The sequence below is a fragment of the Onychostruthus taczanowskii genome, unplaced genomic scaffold (genome assembly GCF_017590055.1).
Source record: "Onychostruthus taczanowskii isolate IOZ18803 unplaced genomic scaffold, ASM1759005v1 scaffold22, whole genome shotgun sequence".
In the NCBI taxonomy this organism is placed as follows: domain Eukaryota; kingdom Metazoa; phylum Chordata; class Aves; order Passeriformes; family Passeridae; genus Onychostruthus; species Onychostruthus taczanowskii.
The window spans coordinates 6,354,628-6,370,242 of record NW_024499462.1 but is presented as its reverse complement, the minus strand read 5'-3'; the positions used below and the strand labels follow the sequence as shown (position 1 = coordinate 6,370,242).

At 40.1% G+C, this 15,615-nt stretch overlaps 2 protein-coding genes across 6 annotated transcripts in view; one reads left to right on the top strand and one right to left on the bottom strand.

Moving 5' to 3' along the window:
* Positions 1 to 6,227, bottom strand: part of GPRIN2 (G protein regulated inducer of neurite outgrowth 2) — a 30,735-nt gene extending 24,508 nt beyond the window's left edge. The window contains exons 1-3 of one of the 4 annotated variants that reach the window (XM_041405161.1): positions 6,091 to 6,227; positions 3,978 to 4,116; positions 512 to 609 (exon numbers count right to left, since the gene is read on the bottom strand). Coding sequence is in view for 1 of the 4 variants with exons in the window: in XM_041405160.1 (XP_041261094.1) it covers positions 5,995 to 5,996 (2 nt within the window). In the remaining 3 variants the exon portion in view is untranslated. Of the gene's footprint in view, positions 1 to 511; positions 610 to 3,977; positions 4,117 to 5,994 lie in introns of all 4 variants that reach the window. The other 3 variants (XM_041405162.1, XM_041405164.1, XM_041405160.1) reach the window with 3 other exon arrangements.
* On the top strand, positions 6,224 to 15,379 carry LOC121336211 (synaptotagmin-15-like). Of its 2 annotated transcripts, none has more exons than XM_041405169.1 (8): positions 6,224 to 6,358; positions 9,407 to 9,605; positions 10,279 to 10,421; positions 10,975 to 11,270; positions 12,046 to 12,216; positions 12,727 to 12,847; positions 13,870 to 14,053; positions 15,108 to 15,379. In XM_041405169.1, the coding sequence occupies exons 1-8, from the start codon at positions 6,352 to 6,354 to the stop codon at positions 15,181 to 15,183; spliced, it is 1,197 nt and encodes a 398-aa protein (XP_041261103.1). In that variant the 5' UTR covers positions 6,224 to 6,351; the 3' UTR covers positions 15,184 to 15,379. The 2 variants fall into 2 exon arrangements, with proteins under 2 accessions (XP_041261103.1, XP_041261102.1); XM_041405168.1 differs by having other exon boundaries at positions 6,225 to 6,358; positions 13,870 to 14,049.
* Positions 15,380 to 15,615: the final 236 nt, after the last annotated feature.

Below are 15,615 nucleotides of genomic sequence, written 5' to 3'. Positions count from 1 at the left end.
AATATACCAGAGTGACACCCCAAATCAGACAGGAGCTGAGAGCAACACCACTGACTATTAAAAAAGGCTTGCTGCACTAAGCCCTAGATTTCAGAGGAGCCCCACAGCAAGAGAAAAATACTATTTCAAATGTATCCAGAGTCAGAGGCAGTTCAGCAATATGGAGTGTAAGCCTCAGGCTAGTTCTGCCTGCAATAATCTGCAGGCTTGATTCTGTGACAGATTGAAATGCAGTAATAGTGTTTATGCAACTAATTCTCATTCTAATCTATTAGTTTATGTAACCTTTGCTCATGGACATACTGACTCATAGGTCTCAGGAATCTAAAGAAAATCTTTAACTCTCTCCCATCCTTCAACCCCTGGTTGCCCAATAGACAGGTTGTCAGAGATCTTGTTCATTCTCTTTGAGAAAAAATTATGTTGGCAACTGGAAAAAAGGTATCAGTTAAATTTCTCAAAACCAGTGTACTTCTCCATGCATACCAATGAAGTCATGTAATAAGCTCACCTGTGATGTGCAGGTATCCCTCAGTTTAGCATTTCCAACCACAGCATGTACCATTTGAGCCCAGGCTGCGAAAGGCACAGGAATTGTTTGCTCAGCTCCTACAGAGTAAAAATACTGCTTTCTAGCATTTAGACTTTTTTTTTTTTTTTCCTGAGTAAAGCTAGGCAACAATATCTGTGTCAGTGACACTTATTCGTCCTAGCTTGAAAGATTTACTTTCATCCTTCTCATATTTCTTGTATTTCCTAGAACATTCTCACATCTATTTTAAGTGAAGAGCTAACCACAGGAACAGTGTGCAGAATTCCTTCTGCAGCAGTCACAACTCTAGTGATTACCACACAAAACATGCCCACATCAGCTTATTTTATCCCTTCCTGGCTAGGCTCTAACATAGATTTTTGAAAGGATTGGAGTCAGATCAACCCTTTTTGAGTTTTTTTTTGGTTGTGGGGTTTTTGTGTTTGTTTGGGGTTTTTTGTTTTGTTTGTTTTTTTTGGTTTTTTGGTTTTTTTTGTTTTTTTTTTTGAGGTTTGTTTTGTTTTGCTTTTTGGGTTTTTTTTGGTTGTTGTATTTGTATTGCCCAGGTTTTTTAGGTTTTTTGTTCACACAGCTGCTGCAATGTTGCCCTCACGACACTCATTAAGTGCCCTATACCTGATTTCATTTCTAACCCTGTATCGAGGATTCCTACACAGACCAAACCTGATTGATATCAACTGGAATCAAAAGTATTTGGAGCCAAACCCCACGGTATTGGGTGTATTTAGGAGACATCACCATGTATTTTTGATGCCTGCTGCACACTATCAGTACTAGATAAATACTCTGTGAACGGATCAGGCATTCCTCATTACTTGTTGCAAAAGCAGTGTAAGAATGGGCAGAGTGCCTCTCTCTGCTGAGTTCCTTTGCAGGTGGGCTGGTGCCCCTGTGGATTGCTGGTCACACAGAGCCAGAAGCTGGCTCCCAGTGAGCTGGGTCAGCTCCAGCACCGCCCTGTGGGGCCCTTGCCCAGGACATCCAGCAGGGACAGCCCCAGGATGGCGCCCGCTGGCCACCTCCTGGCCGCTGGGCAGACACCAAGGCACCGCTTACCCACAGGAAAGAACGACTTCATTATATCAAAGGTTTACCCTTTTTTTCCTACAATCAGCGTTTTAATTTTTTTTCCTTACATCTTTGACCCTCAAGATCTCCCTACAGTCTTTCCCAGGCTTTTGAACAACCTTTAATTCTTTTTAAACACAAAAATGTATGGGATGACACCTATAAATCTGTGGCTGCTAGACAGAGAGCAGTTTTAGGTGCACTGCAGAAACATCTTTAAGTTAGAGGAAACAGATCTACGGCTTTCAGTATCTGATTCCAGATGTAAATGCTCCAAAAAAGAAACACCACCTTTTGCTCTCAGTTAAAAGTTGCATCCCCTAAGGCTGTACCAGTAAGGCACCATGTACCACATGGTGTAGTTGTGCTTCCCTGCAAATCTTAAGATGGATTAGTGTCTACAGATTCACCTGCCTGCTCAGCAATCCCTCCCCATTTATCTAATTCACATTATGTCTGGTCTAAATTCATTATCCCCCACTCACAGAGGGCGAGGCTTAGGAAAAACTGTCTAAAATAAACACCAGTCTTGCCTTAGAGCAGCTTCTGTTGTTCACTACAGCTGTGTGAACAGTTCATTTTTCATGTGTACACATAAAACCCTGCAAGGCCCTGCCAAATTTATGGGGTGTAGATTACTCTTATCAAGACCAGAAAGTGCACAAAACTGGAACAAAAAGCCAGATATTACCCCCAAAAATCTTTAAAACCATGGAAGCCAGAGCTATACAAGTAGTTTTCTCTGCAAAAGTCTCTATTTGTGCATATTATCTCTGAACTTTGAGCTTATTAATAAAGTAATTTTAGAAGGAACATTTTGTATACTTATTTTCTTAAAACATCAACAGCCAGCTAACTTTCTTAATGCAATTTACATTAGCAAAAAAAATTGGAAACATAAGAACACATTTTAGTAAAAGTAAACCTGAAAATCCTATTACAAAACAGAGAAAGGAAAAGTCATTAGAAAGGAATAAAAGTTCACATTTTTTCCATTTTTATCCATTAAAAAAAAGTCAGCTTTAAAGAATTTTTTGCTTTGCTCTACTATTTGCACCAAAGCCCAGCTTTGGACAGGAGGTGGTGCTATAGTCTGTATATATTTTGTTGTTAGGCAACACCAATAGCTAAAGCTTACTAAAAGCAAAAGGATAAGGGAAAAAAAAGAGAAACATTCTAAGTCCTGTAGAAGTGCTGGCATGCAGACTTTACTTACAGATGCTTTCATGTCAGTAGGTATTCTGTAACAGTGCTAAAAAGTTTCGTAAGAAGGCACTGAAATATTTGTGTCTGTCAAGGATTGCAAATACCTAGCAAAACATGATTATCAAAGCATGGAAAAATGCACAGCTCTAGGCAAGCTGTAACAGTTTTTATGTGGCCAAGGCTCTGTTGAGTAGCTCTGGGCCATGAGGAAACTGATGGAACAGTGGAAGATTTTTGCAGCTCCAGTGAGAGCATTCTGTCTACCTCTCCCCGAAGAATGTCAAGGTTATCTGCAGGGTCAGATTTACTGGGCCAAGATGAAATACCAAAGCAGGAATCCAAACCCCATGACTAGGTTAATGCCCTTTCCCCCTCTCTCCTTCCTTCTTTTGCTTTCTTTCCCCTCATGCCCACCTAGAAGCACCAAACATGGCATCTTTTGAAGATTTTTTTCTTGCTGTCCATGTTGCCCTGTCTCTATCCCCATTTGACACCTGTAATTTTACTGGGAGGGCTGTTCTGGACTGCAGTCTGCTTGACAGTGGTCCCATCAGCAGCCAAGCTGAGAGAAAACAATTGTGGAAGACTCATTCCCTTCTGGCTGCACTTCCTCTCCCGTTCTCATCTTTTCTTTGGAAAGGAAACTAACAAATTTCTCCCAGAATAGGTCCAAGGGGTATTTTTTAAGAGAGTAGATCTTTCTTTCATATATTCCTTTCTGAAACTATCAATCATCCATAGCCTGCTAAAGCCAAGAACTAGGTGTCAGACCAAGGCCAACAGCAGATTGTGGGAGAAATTCTTATCTCAGTTACACAAGTGTGGATCTGGAGGAACTCCAGTTATTAAACAATCTATAAAATCAGGATAACAATAAGTATTATTTCAAAAAGGTTTGTGATGGTTAACTACCAGTAATTAATGCTGGTATAGAAAACAGGCAATGGTTGCCTGGAAATGAAAGGCACTATAGAAATTCTAAGTACTCATTATTTCTGCCATTTGCAATTATGCTTTTCAATGTAATCTATTTGTTGTAGTCAGGGTGCCCATCAATGCTCCCTGCAGACCCCAATGTATTGTCCCTTAATAATTCACTGGTCTCAATAACATTAGTTCACATTTAATTGGGGGAAAAAAAAAAGTTTACCTCTTTCTAGATGCCATTACAGATGAAGGTACAATAAACATGAAAGTCAAATTTCACAAACACGAGGGAGTGGGTGTGAAGGCAGAATAACTTGAAAGTATTTCACTTGAAATGGATGGACTTGAAGATCATTCTACAACTGCAAAATGGGATTAAAAAAATAAATGAAAACACTTTTATTGAATGGGATCTGTTGAAGCTTTAAGATTATTAATCAATTATAGTAGAAATTAGACTTCAGGGTAAAATGATGCTATAATTACTTACTTTTCTAAAGACCTATTGATGCTTGTGATCCTACAACTATCTTCTGAAACACTTTTCTATCCTTTATCAAAGAATGTTCCTATAAACAGATTTAAGTAATTACCTGCAATCAAATTAATTGTAAATCAGAACTGGATAAAAATGTTTATATGTCAAGTAAATACTGATTTTTTCAAAGATATTCAAAAACACATATGTTGAATTTCACCCAGTCTAGAGGAAATTACATGAATATATGATAAATTATTTGTTGGTACTTAGACAGTGCCAAATGAGCAATGTTACATCACTGTTTTTAAGTAACACACTTTGGAAAATTGTTTCGTGACAGAATTTTTAAGTGGTCTTTTAAAGCTCAAGGTTCGACTGTAAGATGTCCCTGGATAGGGACACCAAAAAATGTGTATGTTACAAAATATGCACCAGAAACACAGAATATTTATAGCACAATATCTAGGTCCACAAAACATGAAACTCTTAGCTGTTCAGGGATTTAGGCTAAGAAGGAGGCTGCAATCAGAGATAAAGGAGGGTATAGCTGTGTTTCATGGCCTGCATTTTTTCTGCTTTCCAGCTGTTGCAAGAACTCAGCACAGAAAGACTGGAACCGGGAACTTCACAGTGGAGCAGAAAATCAAAATTAAAACTCCCTGCTCAGCAGCTTTGCCATTAACTCCTTCCACAGGAACTTGAGGAGGGCAAGATCTGCCCCTCCAGGCCATGCTGTCCCATCCCAGGGCTCTCTGAAACAGGAGCTCAATCAGCAGCTGGGTACTGGCTATGGCTTCCCAGCTGTCCAGCTTCCCACTGCTCACACAGGCTGGTGTGGGAGCCAGTGCATCTGGGACTTCACTGGTCAGCAGTGCTCTGGAAAGCAATCAGGTGTTCAAAGCAACCTCAGCACTCCTCACACAGCCACAAAAGTGAGCTCAAGCAAGAACACTGCAAGAGAAAGCAGGCATTTGTTGTCTTGCCATGCAACTCAAAATTTTTGGTTGCCTCAGACTGCTTACAAGACATTATCCTGACAAGTGCAAAACTGCTCAGATAAAAAACTCTACTTCAGCATTTGCACTAATTCAATGGAGAAATAAGAGTAGCAAAAGCACTGACTGTGCAATATTTATTTAATAATTAATTATCTTACAAGTATAAAACTAAAATATATTAAGCCTTTTCTTTTTTGGGTAAAATTTATCTAAATACTTTCTTCCTTCCAGAGGACTCAAAAATTAATAGAAAAAGCTTAACCATGCTACATTTACAGCAGAACACTTTAAATGCAATGAAAAGAATTCTAAGATTCTACAGAAACAGAGGATATTTCATTAGGATCCTACTGGTTTTAATTCCTTTGCATGTCTTTGGCTTTTAGATTAAACAACACTACGCACAACACAGGCAACAACTGTGAAGAGAACATGTAATACAAACAGCTATTAAATTTAAGGTATAGGTTCTTGCCATATACTGGCTGTGAAAAAAGCATTAAGAGACAAAAAGTGACAACAAATACTTTGTTTCTGAACTATGCATGAGTAATTTGGTTGGTTAAGATCTGGTTGGTTATATTTATTACACTCTCAGAGATTAAAGATCACTATATATTCATAACTACAAATAGGAGGGGTTGTAATTTCAATTGTCTAAGGAGATACGTGTTCCTTTGTGCTTACATATTTTGTTAAAGATATAAAAGAAATGCATGCTATTTCTTGCCCACACCAATATGCAGAATTAAGCTACTAACATCAAAGAATTTTTCTGAGCTCAACTGCAGCTTTTGGAGTTCTGTCACACCGGCAGTGTCGCACAGGTGCCTTTTTAGGGCTGACAGAGGACTTACGCAGCACAGCGGTCAGCATCATTGCTGCCCGACCCCAGCCCTGCCTCCCGGGAAGACCGGCAATGTCTGTCCCCGGGGAGCCTGGGACCGCAGGGCTCTTTCCCGAACGGGTCCCTTTGCTGTTCCTGAGCCAGAGCTGCCTCTCCGAACTGCTGCTGCCGGCCCGTGCCGTGTGCGAGCCGCGGGGGCGGGCCGGGGAGGGGCGGCGGCGCTCGGGCGGCGGCGGGCACTCGCCCCGGGCCCGCAGGAGCGGCGGCACCCATGCCCGGTAAGTGCCGGGGGCGCGGGGAGGGAGGCAGGGAGGGGGTGCCCGGCTCCTCCCGCAGCCCGCCAGGGAACGGGCAGCCTGGAACTGCAGGGCGGGCAGCACCGCCCGGAGCGCCTGACACAGCAGAGCTCGGCCCTGGAGACAGGCACAGCAAATGTGGAGTCTTGCCTCCGCTCCCCCTCAATTATTTAATTTATAGTGGGGTTTAGGCCCAGTATATCATTAAATAATATAAATTACTTAATTTATATGTGGGCTTAGGCGGTGTCTTTATATGGGGATTAAAACTTGTGTTGGAGAATGTAAAGCTGCAAGCTCGTAAACTTGTTCATAAGCCAAAAAGCTTACTGCAAAGTTAAGTAAAGCTTATTAAAAGCATACAATCACACAGCAAGCGAAAAGGGATGCAATTCCAGAGGAGACAGAGGATGCCTGTCAACACCTGCTCTGTGCTAGGATAAAGCTGGTACCTATTAGCAGGAGACAGTCCCCTGGCTCGGGTGGGGGGAGATGAAGGAGTCCAACAGGTCTCTTCCATCTCCTCTGCCATGATCCTGTTCCACAGCAGGATACAACACATCAATTTCTCACGATGACAGGTAGTCATTTTAAAAGATACATATTTTCTCCCTGCACACAATGGATGCACCTTATCTCAGTGGTCGATTTGTGACTAGTGCTACATTGTGCCCTAAGCCACTGGTTCTGTTGCTGATCTAATCAGACAAGATGGTTTAAAAGCGAGACAAATTCTCCTTACTCTCATTAAATTACAGGTAACTATTGAAATGAATAAAACTTTACCTTATATCTACAGCTATGTAAAGTTTAAAAAAATCCCAGAATTTGAGTCTATGCCTATGGGTGTGTCATGAATGCTTTTCATTCTACAGTGAACAAATTCAGTACAAACTCATTAACTAAGAGATTGGAAACTCCTTCTCTTACTCCAAAATCAATGCACACCTTACTGTCTTTAATGGTAAATGGTGACAAACTGGCTATAGGGGAACACAGGACTAGCTGCTGAGAGCATCAAAGATTTGTAAATGAAGAGGACAAGTTAAACAACGACCTGTACAGCTTGCTTGAAATGTTAACCTTTCAGATCCTTATGTTAGACAGTAAAAGCACCAGCCATATAGATATTTGTGTTGTTTACAGTGCACCTACACAAAGGAAACCATAATTTCTATTATGTTTATGGGTATTAAACTGAAGCATTTTTTCTGCATTTGGCCTTCTCAGATGCAATAAAATGTGAGTCTGAAGATATATTTGAGCATGCCCTGCAAAACTAAAAGGAACAAACACACAAAATTCCCATGCTCATATGCATTTCCGCATACTGCGCATTCTTATAAAGGAAAACCAATTTACCTACATGGCACAATCAGACTTGTCTCTGTATTAATATTAACCCACATCAAGCAGGTGCTTGTTTCCTGTTGCTCAGAATAAGGACTGCACTAATAGCCTGGCTGAGTGCTGGACCCTACTCAGTTCACCTACAGCTGCAAGGACAGCAAAGTGCTGTTGCTGTGGCACAGCCGGGAGCAGGGTGGCTGCTCCGTGGTGGTGCTGGGAGACAGGAGTGACTGTGTGACTCAGGGAAGCAGCCAGCCAATTCCTGCAGAGCATAAAGCAACACACCTGGAGGGGAGCTGCAAAACCAACTTGGCTCCAGTGACTCCACCAAATGCAGGAAAACGAGTCAAGATCAGATTAAGGCCTTTGAGGTGCTATGGCCAGGTTAATTTATAGCACAAGGTAATTACTTAAGTGTTCTGTAGCTGAAGGACACTTCATGTCACTTACTGCAACAGGGCAACACTGAAAAAGATCAGCAATATATGTATTTGCAACTCACCTCCCATACTCTTTAAAGCTCTAATGAATAAACTAAATTAAATGAAAATAGTTTGGAACACTTCAAAACTATTATTATTTGATTGTCAAAACTATCACTAGTGTTAACTGATTACTTTGTGCCTGTATTGTCTTTATTTCACTTGTACTGTTGTACAGAGATGGCTAACTGCAAGGTACCTACCAAGTGCAGTCAGATAAAAAGAAAAAGGAGTAAAGCATAATCAAGTTAACTCTACCTAAAAGCAGAGAAGAGGAAAAAATTCAGTACCAGCTATGAGAAAATGCCAGGTCACTTCACTACTTCAGTTTCAGGGGAGACCTTGAGAACTGTCAGCATCGAGTACTCAGCTGCTCCTGAGCTGTCTGCCATGGCTGCAGAGTGGAAGATAGTTCTAGAGTTTAGGTACAGAGCAAAATAATCTTTGCAGCCTAGCACTCCAGCATTCTCAGCAAACATGTGAAAGCAACAAATTGAGCCCATTATCAATTGTCTATCCTTGGTCTAACGAGAAAGTCTCACAATAGAATTTCTCATATTAATATTAAATATATTTCTTAAGTTTTATTTGGGTTTTGGTTTGTTCTCAGTAATTATAACAAGATTTTGTTGCAGTTACGTACTCACGGTTCAGGAAACTGTGTTTAATGGATATTTAACTTGGACTTCACAGATCAGGAAACACATGCATCCTTACAAAGAAAACAAGCCATAGCTTTACTTTGTTCCTTGTGGCAGGGTCTAGACTCAATTCAACATAGATGAATAGTTGGAAGAACAAACCAAACCAAAATAATGGTACCTTTCATATTAGGTGTTCCAGGGTTCTCTTTTTCTTCCACTATGCAAGCTCTAGCACTTCTGCCATGCTACAGTAAATGTTAATGCAAAACAAGAGCCTGAGCAATTCTTTGGCATTTGGTTTTTTTCATGTCTGTAATCTCATATTGCAGTAACTGCAAGTGCTTCTGAACACTGTAATCTGTCACTGCCATTGTCAGAAGTCTTCAGGTGCTGCACCATGCTATAACCAAACAAAAATGTGTATGTGAGCTAAATGCTTCAGTTAAAAATAATTTTGGAATGGTTTTTGTTAGCTTTAATATTCCTGTCTACACCCAAAATATACTTGACTTTGATCTTCCTATGATGTTTTGTGTGCTTTTATGTTTGAACAGAACAAGCAGTTGCTGTGGCTGGAGGTATAATAGGAGGGATCCTTTTATTTTTTCTCATTGGAGTAACTGCATATCTGCTCTGGAAAAAATTTTGCTGCCTCTTTTCTTATGAAAAGCTCATCAATCCTGTCAAAACAACAAATGCAAATGCCATTTTCCAGGATCAGGCAAATTCTGAAATTCATCTAAAAAGCACAAGGTACCTTTTTTCACTTTGTTTTTAAAGCGTATGCTGTGTAATTTATTTCAACTTGTCAAATATCAAATGAGCATGTGATCCAAATATATGCATGTACAGAAATAAAGGAGATCCCTAAATTATATGAAAACATCAGTCATGTTCTGTTATGTTTTGTTCCTTTAGGAACAAATGTTCTGTTCATGTTTTGTTCCTTTAGGAAAAGGATAATCTAACTATGAAAGTGATGATTATTCCTGATTTATTTAAAAGAGAGAATATATTCAAGTGTAATTGGTGAATGGATATCTTTACCTGCTAGACAAACCCAGCCTAGGTTCCAGAGTAATTTCTAGTCTAATAAAAAAAACAATAGGACTTCAGGAAGGAGACTCTTAAGAGAATTAATCATTGCAGGGGTTTTGGGCTCTAAAACAAGCAGCTATAGTTAATTCTTCCTTTCCTTTGAAAGATAAATTCTAAAGGAAAGGAAAGGGGGAAAAAGAATAATCTGTCAGAAGACCTAATGTGCCTCACTGTCTTTTTATGCATTAAGCAATTGATTTTATTTTTACCTTTGCATATCTGTAGAATTTTTACACTCTGACATAAGAACAGTAAACTTGCTACTCTTATCAAGTTTGATGTCCAGCTTTAAACCAGAAGAGTCAATAGGTGCTGTTGTCTTGAGCAGATCCAGAAGTGTTCCATTTATCATTCCACCAACGCTGCATGGGCGAGACTGGATTCACCTGACCAATGAAGAACAGGTTCAGCAAGACAGGGACCCCTTCATGACCCCTCAGTCTGGGCCACGGTCATCATTTCATTCTTTGGGTATGGCATTGCAAAAATGGCACTATTTTTAAGGGTAGGGTGGCTTTACATAATTTAGTAGTTTATTAGATACATAATTTAGTATTATGTATCTTGGGGGCACACCAGAGATTGCATTACACAGCACAAGCCCTAAATGCTCCATACATTTATATATTATATGTATGAGAATTGGGCAAGAATGTAGTCATTTTGGTCCCAGTGCTGTGGTACCTTGCACATTTGGCAGACAAAGCAATCTCTCCTCTCATATTTTGTAAAGGCCAGGAAGTCTCTGTTGTCCCCAGAAACAGCAGTCACCAGCTGCACACTGCAACAACAAATAGCTAGAACTAACAAGGTACAATCACAGGAATAAGAAAAGCAAAGTAGTGCAGCCTACAATTACTCCCCCAAATTTGAGGGAAAAGGAAATAAAATATTAAATTCTTAAAAAAATTGATTGTTAATAAAGAGGGGAATCTGATTTACCCAAATACAGCAGTGGTTATAAAAATGCCTGCAATGGTTCTTCAGGCTAATCTGAGGGTGCTTGTTTTGCCTTTTCTTGTAGCTGGAGCTTATGTTGTAGGAACCATTAACCCAGATCTGTACAAGTTTCCCGAAGACAAAAGTGAAACAGATTTTCCTGATGGCAGCATTGGCCGCCTCTGGTTCTCCATAGAATATGAGCAAGAGTCCGAAAGGCTCCTTGTCTCCTTGATCAAAGTCAGAAAGCTGCAGCCTCCTGCTGACTCCTGCAGTCCATTTGTGAAAATCTACCTGCTGCCTGATGAAAGAAGCTACCTGCAGTCCAAAACAAAACGTAAAACTCTTAACCCGCAGTTTGATGAAAACTTTGTTTTCCAGGTACTTTTTCTTTTGATGAGGCAGATTTTTGTTTGCAAATATTAACTTGTCAAACTACAGTAGATGTTTGTATGTTCACAGTGCTTCTACCAAGATAGAAGCTGTTTCCACCAGAGACAGGATTTTTTACTGGGGCTTCTGGAGAACCTGGGCTTAGAAGTGTGTGGCTCCAGAACTGCTCTTACCTCTGGTCTGTACCAAAGTTAAGGGTTCCAGAACTTGCCCTGGGAATAACAAAAACTCCAGTTTGAACTACAGCTGAGCAGTTCAGCCCAGCAGTTCTAGAAGCCCAGAAGGAGCCAATACCAACATAATGCTTTCACAGCTTTTGGTTTCTTTGCTGTGCAAGTAGGTTAGACAGCAGAACCTGGGAGGTATCTCTGGGCTGCTATTTGTACAGTACTGCACAGCTTGGCTTCCCATGCTAACAGGCTTGCAGCACACATCACAAGGCAAAAGCTTTACAACTAAAAAAAGTTTGTGTTACAGATTCTAAACATCCGAGTCTGAAAGTGAATGGATCACACACACTAGATCCATGTGAGCTAAAAAAGCACCAACTAACTTCATAGCTTTCAAATTAAATCATATTTTAGCTTGTATCTTGACTTTTGCATAGCTCAATTTTTAGGCAAATTTTAAATGTACTTCAAATAAATAAAGGAAATATCCACCTAACCTTACCACAATTTGAAAAATATTTCCTTTGAAGTCATGCTAGAGCAGGAAAGTGTCAGATGTTTTATATATTAATATTCTTCATTTTCCTGTACAGGTTTCCAGTAAAATGTTGCTCCAAAGGACACTAAAGTTTTTGGTTTATCATGTTGATAAACAGAAGAAACATCATCTCCTAGGCCAAGTTATCTTTCCACTAAAAAATGAAGCATTAACTGAGGACAACAAACTAGTCATATGGAGAGATCTGGAGAAAGAAAACTTGGAGGTAGGTGATACTGGGCTGCTTGGCACTGTGGAACTTCTGTCATCTTACAAGTATTGGGAGGATGTAGCTGAAGAAGAACTATGTTCTAATTCAAATGCAAGTACCTCAAATGCAAAAGTACTTCATAAACATTTGGAATAGAAATTCCCATCTTACCAACCTGCAGATCGACAGCTGTTGTAAAGGGAGTACCCAGATGCTTAAAAAAATTACATGAATTAGGAGGTTGTTACATAAGAACTTTTGTTATTTGCTTCTCCTTTCAATTAGTAAGAGCAGAAGAGACAAGGAAATAGATATCCCCGGGAAAAGAGTAATTCTGAGGGTTAGGAAGGCTGATTAATTGGTTCCATCAAAAGTTACAACAGCATAAATAAAGCCATTAGAACTCACTCATACACCTTAGTGTGACAGAAACCATAAGCATGAAAAAGGATTGGTCTCCCCATTTGACCACACAATGAGGGAGTTTTTCAGACATATTTGACAGGTGTTGTTCTGCTTCCAAAGCCTCCTTCAGAGCATGGTGATATCCAGTTCTCCCTGAGCTACAATGACTACCTGGGCCGTCTCACTGTGGTGGTTCTGAGGGCCAGGGGATTAAAGCTCCAGGAGGAGAGCCCTGCTGTTGGTGAGTGGGATTTCCTCCCTGCTATCAGCTCCACAATTCCTGTTTTAATTTGCTCCTTCCTCATCTGTACACCCAGGCTTGTGCTGTGGGACTCTGACAGGAACAAATAAACATCCTGGTGATTTGAGAGGAAACAAGCCATATTTTGTCCTGAGGCAATTAGATTTTGATAGCTTAGTTTTGATATGTTTGGGGTTTGTTTCATATTAAAAGGTTTGTCCTGTGGCAACTGGTGGAGCAACATCCTTTTGCTGCTCTCCAGGCCAGAGAAGGCAGCATTTCAGGGGATATTGACATGAACAGTTGCCTCAAGTCAAATTCCCAGAGGTAACAGCTGCAGGACAACTGCTTATGCTGAACAGCTGTCCTGGGAGGAGCTTGGGAGAAAAAAAATCCCAGTTTAGGGCAGCCTGGCTATTGTTCAAAGGATCATGGCATGGAGTCACAATTTTCTTCCTTAGTGCAGAGGGCTTCTTCTGGTACATCATACTCATGTATCCCTGGTCTCAGAGATTACCTCAAAATGCTCTTTAAAATTCAACACTCAAAAGCAAAAACAGATGAAGAACCAAACTTGTACCTCAGTCTGTAGTGATTTCTTGCAGGCCTTTGAAGCTAAACAATATAAATGCAAAATACACCTACAATTAAAAAAAAAAAAAGAAGTTAAGTCCTCTATATACACACATCACTATGAAGTTCTTTTTTGACTGAACAAATTAAGCCTTCAAAAAAGTCTCCACAAGATGAAAGAAAGGCATAGAAACATAAGATCAAGGATGCAGGGTAAGAATATGGCTGCTTATTTTAACAGCACTTAAATTGGAAAGTGCACTGCCAAACTGAACCCTCAGTGCTTTGTAGGCTCCCTGCTTTATGTCATGCTGTCATGTGTGTTCCATGAATCTTTCACAATCTGATGTTATAATTGGTATTGACTCCCAAAAGGAAGAAACTCCTTAAGCCATCTCCCAACTGCTTCTTGAAGATGTCTTTTAGTCTTGAATTTCTTTTTCCCCAAGGTGTGTATGTCAAAGTCTCACTAATGAACCATAATAAATTCATCAAAAGTAAAAAGACAGCAGCTCTTCTGGGAACTCCCAATCCTGTGTACAATGAAACCTTCAGTTTCAAGGCAGATCAGACAGAGCTGGATACAGCAAGCCTGAGTCTATCTGTGCTCCAGAGTAACAAAGGAGAAAGTAAGTTATATAAATTATTACAGTCAAGGTGTCAAATCTCTTACATATTTGAGACATATTTAAACCTGAGAGGAAGTAATTATTTTTCAGCAATAATCATAAAACATGTAAGAGTTCTGGAGTATTTCAAAGGCTGTCTCTTTAAAAGAAGAATAACTTATTTGTAGTTTAAGCATATGTCTGTCTTTCAGAGGCTAAATTTCACGGAACACATGAATAAAATCACTGCAGACTAGTCAATGCCAGTACAAGGTGCTGTGCCTTTGTTTCATTCCAGTATACCATTAAAACAAGCTTATGTGAACACTTGCATGTGTAACACAGCCTGAAAAACTGTGTGGCTGTTCACTCTAGGCCAATTTGAAAGAGGAATAGGAATTTTAATTCTCTCAGCAGTGAGAAAGATTAGCAAACATCCCCATTCCCCTGGCAGAAAACCTGATGCTTGAGGCCACCTCTTACTGTTAGAGAATCCATTAATCCATTCTGCTTACAAAAGCAAATCAGAATTCAGTATTTCCACTGCTCACAAGAAAAACATCTCTGCAGTGCAAATATGATCTCAATAATTTTCCCCATTCATAGCTGAAAAATCCAGGCATGAATAAACAATCTGTTTCTTGGCAGTGGCAACACACACATTACAGCTGTCTCAGTAACTGCATTTATTTTTTGTAAAGCCAGAACATCATATGAATCCTACTGAGGTTGCCGATGCCCATAATTAGGGCACACTTCCCCAGTAAACCTGAGGTCAAGGGGTAGGGCAGATACAGATCAGATATTTGTGCCTTGGAGATGTTTAACTGCAGGCAAAAGGACAGGCCTGAATTGACTAAACACCCACTTACTGCCATACCTTTTTTAATGCTGAACCTCAGCAGGCAGAAGCTACAAAACCTGAAGTCCAGAGTTATTTCCTTGAGGAATATTTTGGTGTAAAAATACCTTTTAGAACTGGCATTACTTGGAGAAATACATGTTGATATTCTAACGTAGGCAAGGATTTCAGAGAAGCATCAGAGGTGCTCATCACTAACTGCTTTCTTTTTTCCCAGAAACACTTCTGCTGGGACGAGTAGTAGTTGGGCCTTTCATGTACACACGTGGCAGAGAACTGGAACACTGGAATGAGATGATCAGCAAGCCCAAGGAGCTGGTTAAACGATGGCATGCTCTCTGCCACAGCACATGAACAGCACTGAGGAAAAAAAAACCTTCACATGGAAAAGCTCTTACTACCTTTCTCATCTAAAGGATACAAAAATCTTTGCTAAGATTTTGTACCCAAAGAAGAATAAAATAAAAATAAAAGATTTGGTTCCTGGTAGGCTGGGAGTCCCTCTTTCCTCTCTTCAAAATATATGTTAAATTTATTTAATATGCAGCTGAGCAAACAAAACAGCCAAAAATGACCTCTCAGTATTAATTATTTTAACTGGTTAATTCCACTTCTTGGTCATGAGTTCTGGGCACAATTGATCACACATGTAGACAGAGACCAAAATGACCCAAGAACTGCCAGTGATGACACCAGGCCTGTCTGCCCACTGCTCCACATCACCA

Bases quoted from the DNA above. Each gene is read 5' to 3' on its own strand.
- LOC121336211 (XM_041405168.1), top strand. The intron at 11,271-12,045 runs GTACTTTTTCTT...TTTCCTGTACAG, and splicing joins ATGAAAACTTTGTTTTCCAG to GTTTCCAGTAAAATGTTGCT. The intron at 12,217-12,726 runs GTAGGTGATACT...CTGCTTCCAAAG, and splicing joins TGGAGAAAGAAAACTTGGAG to CCTCCTTCAGAGCATGGTGA.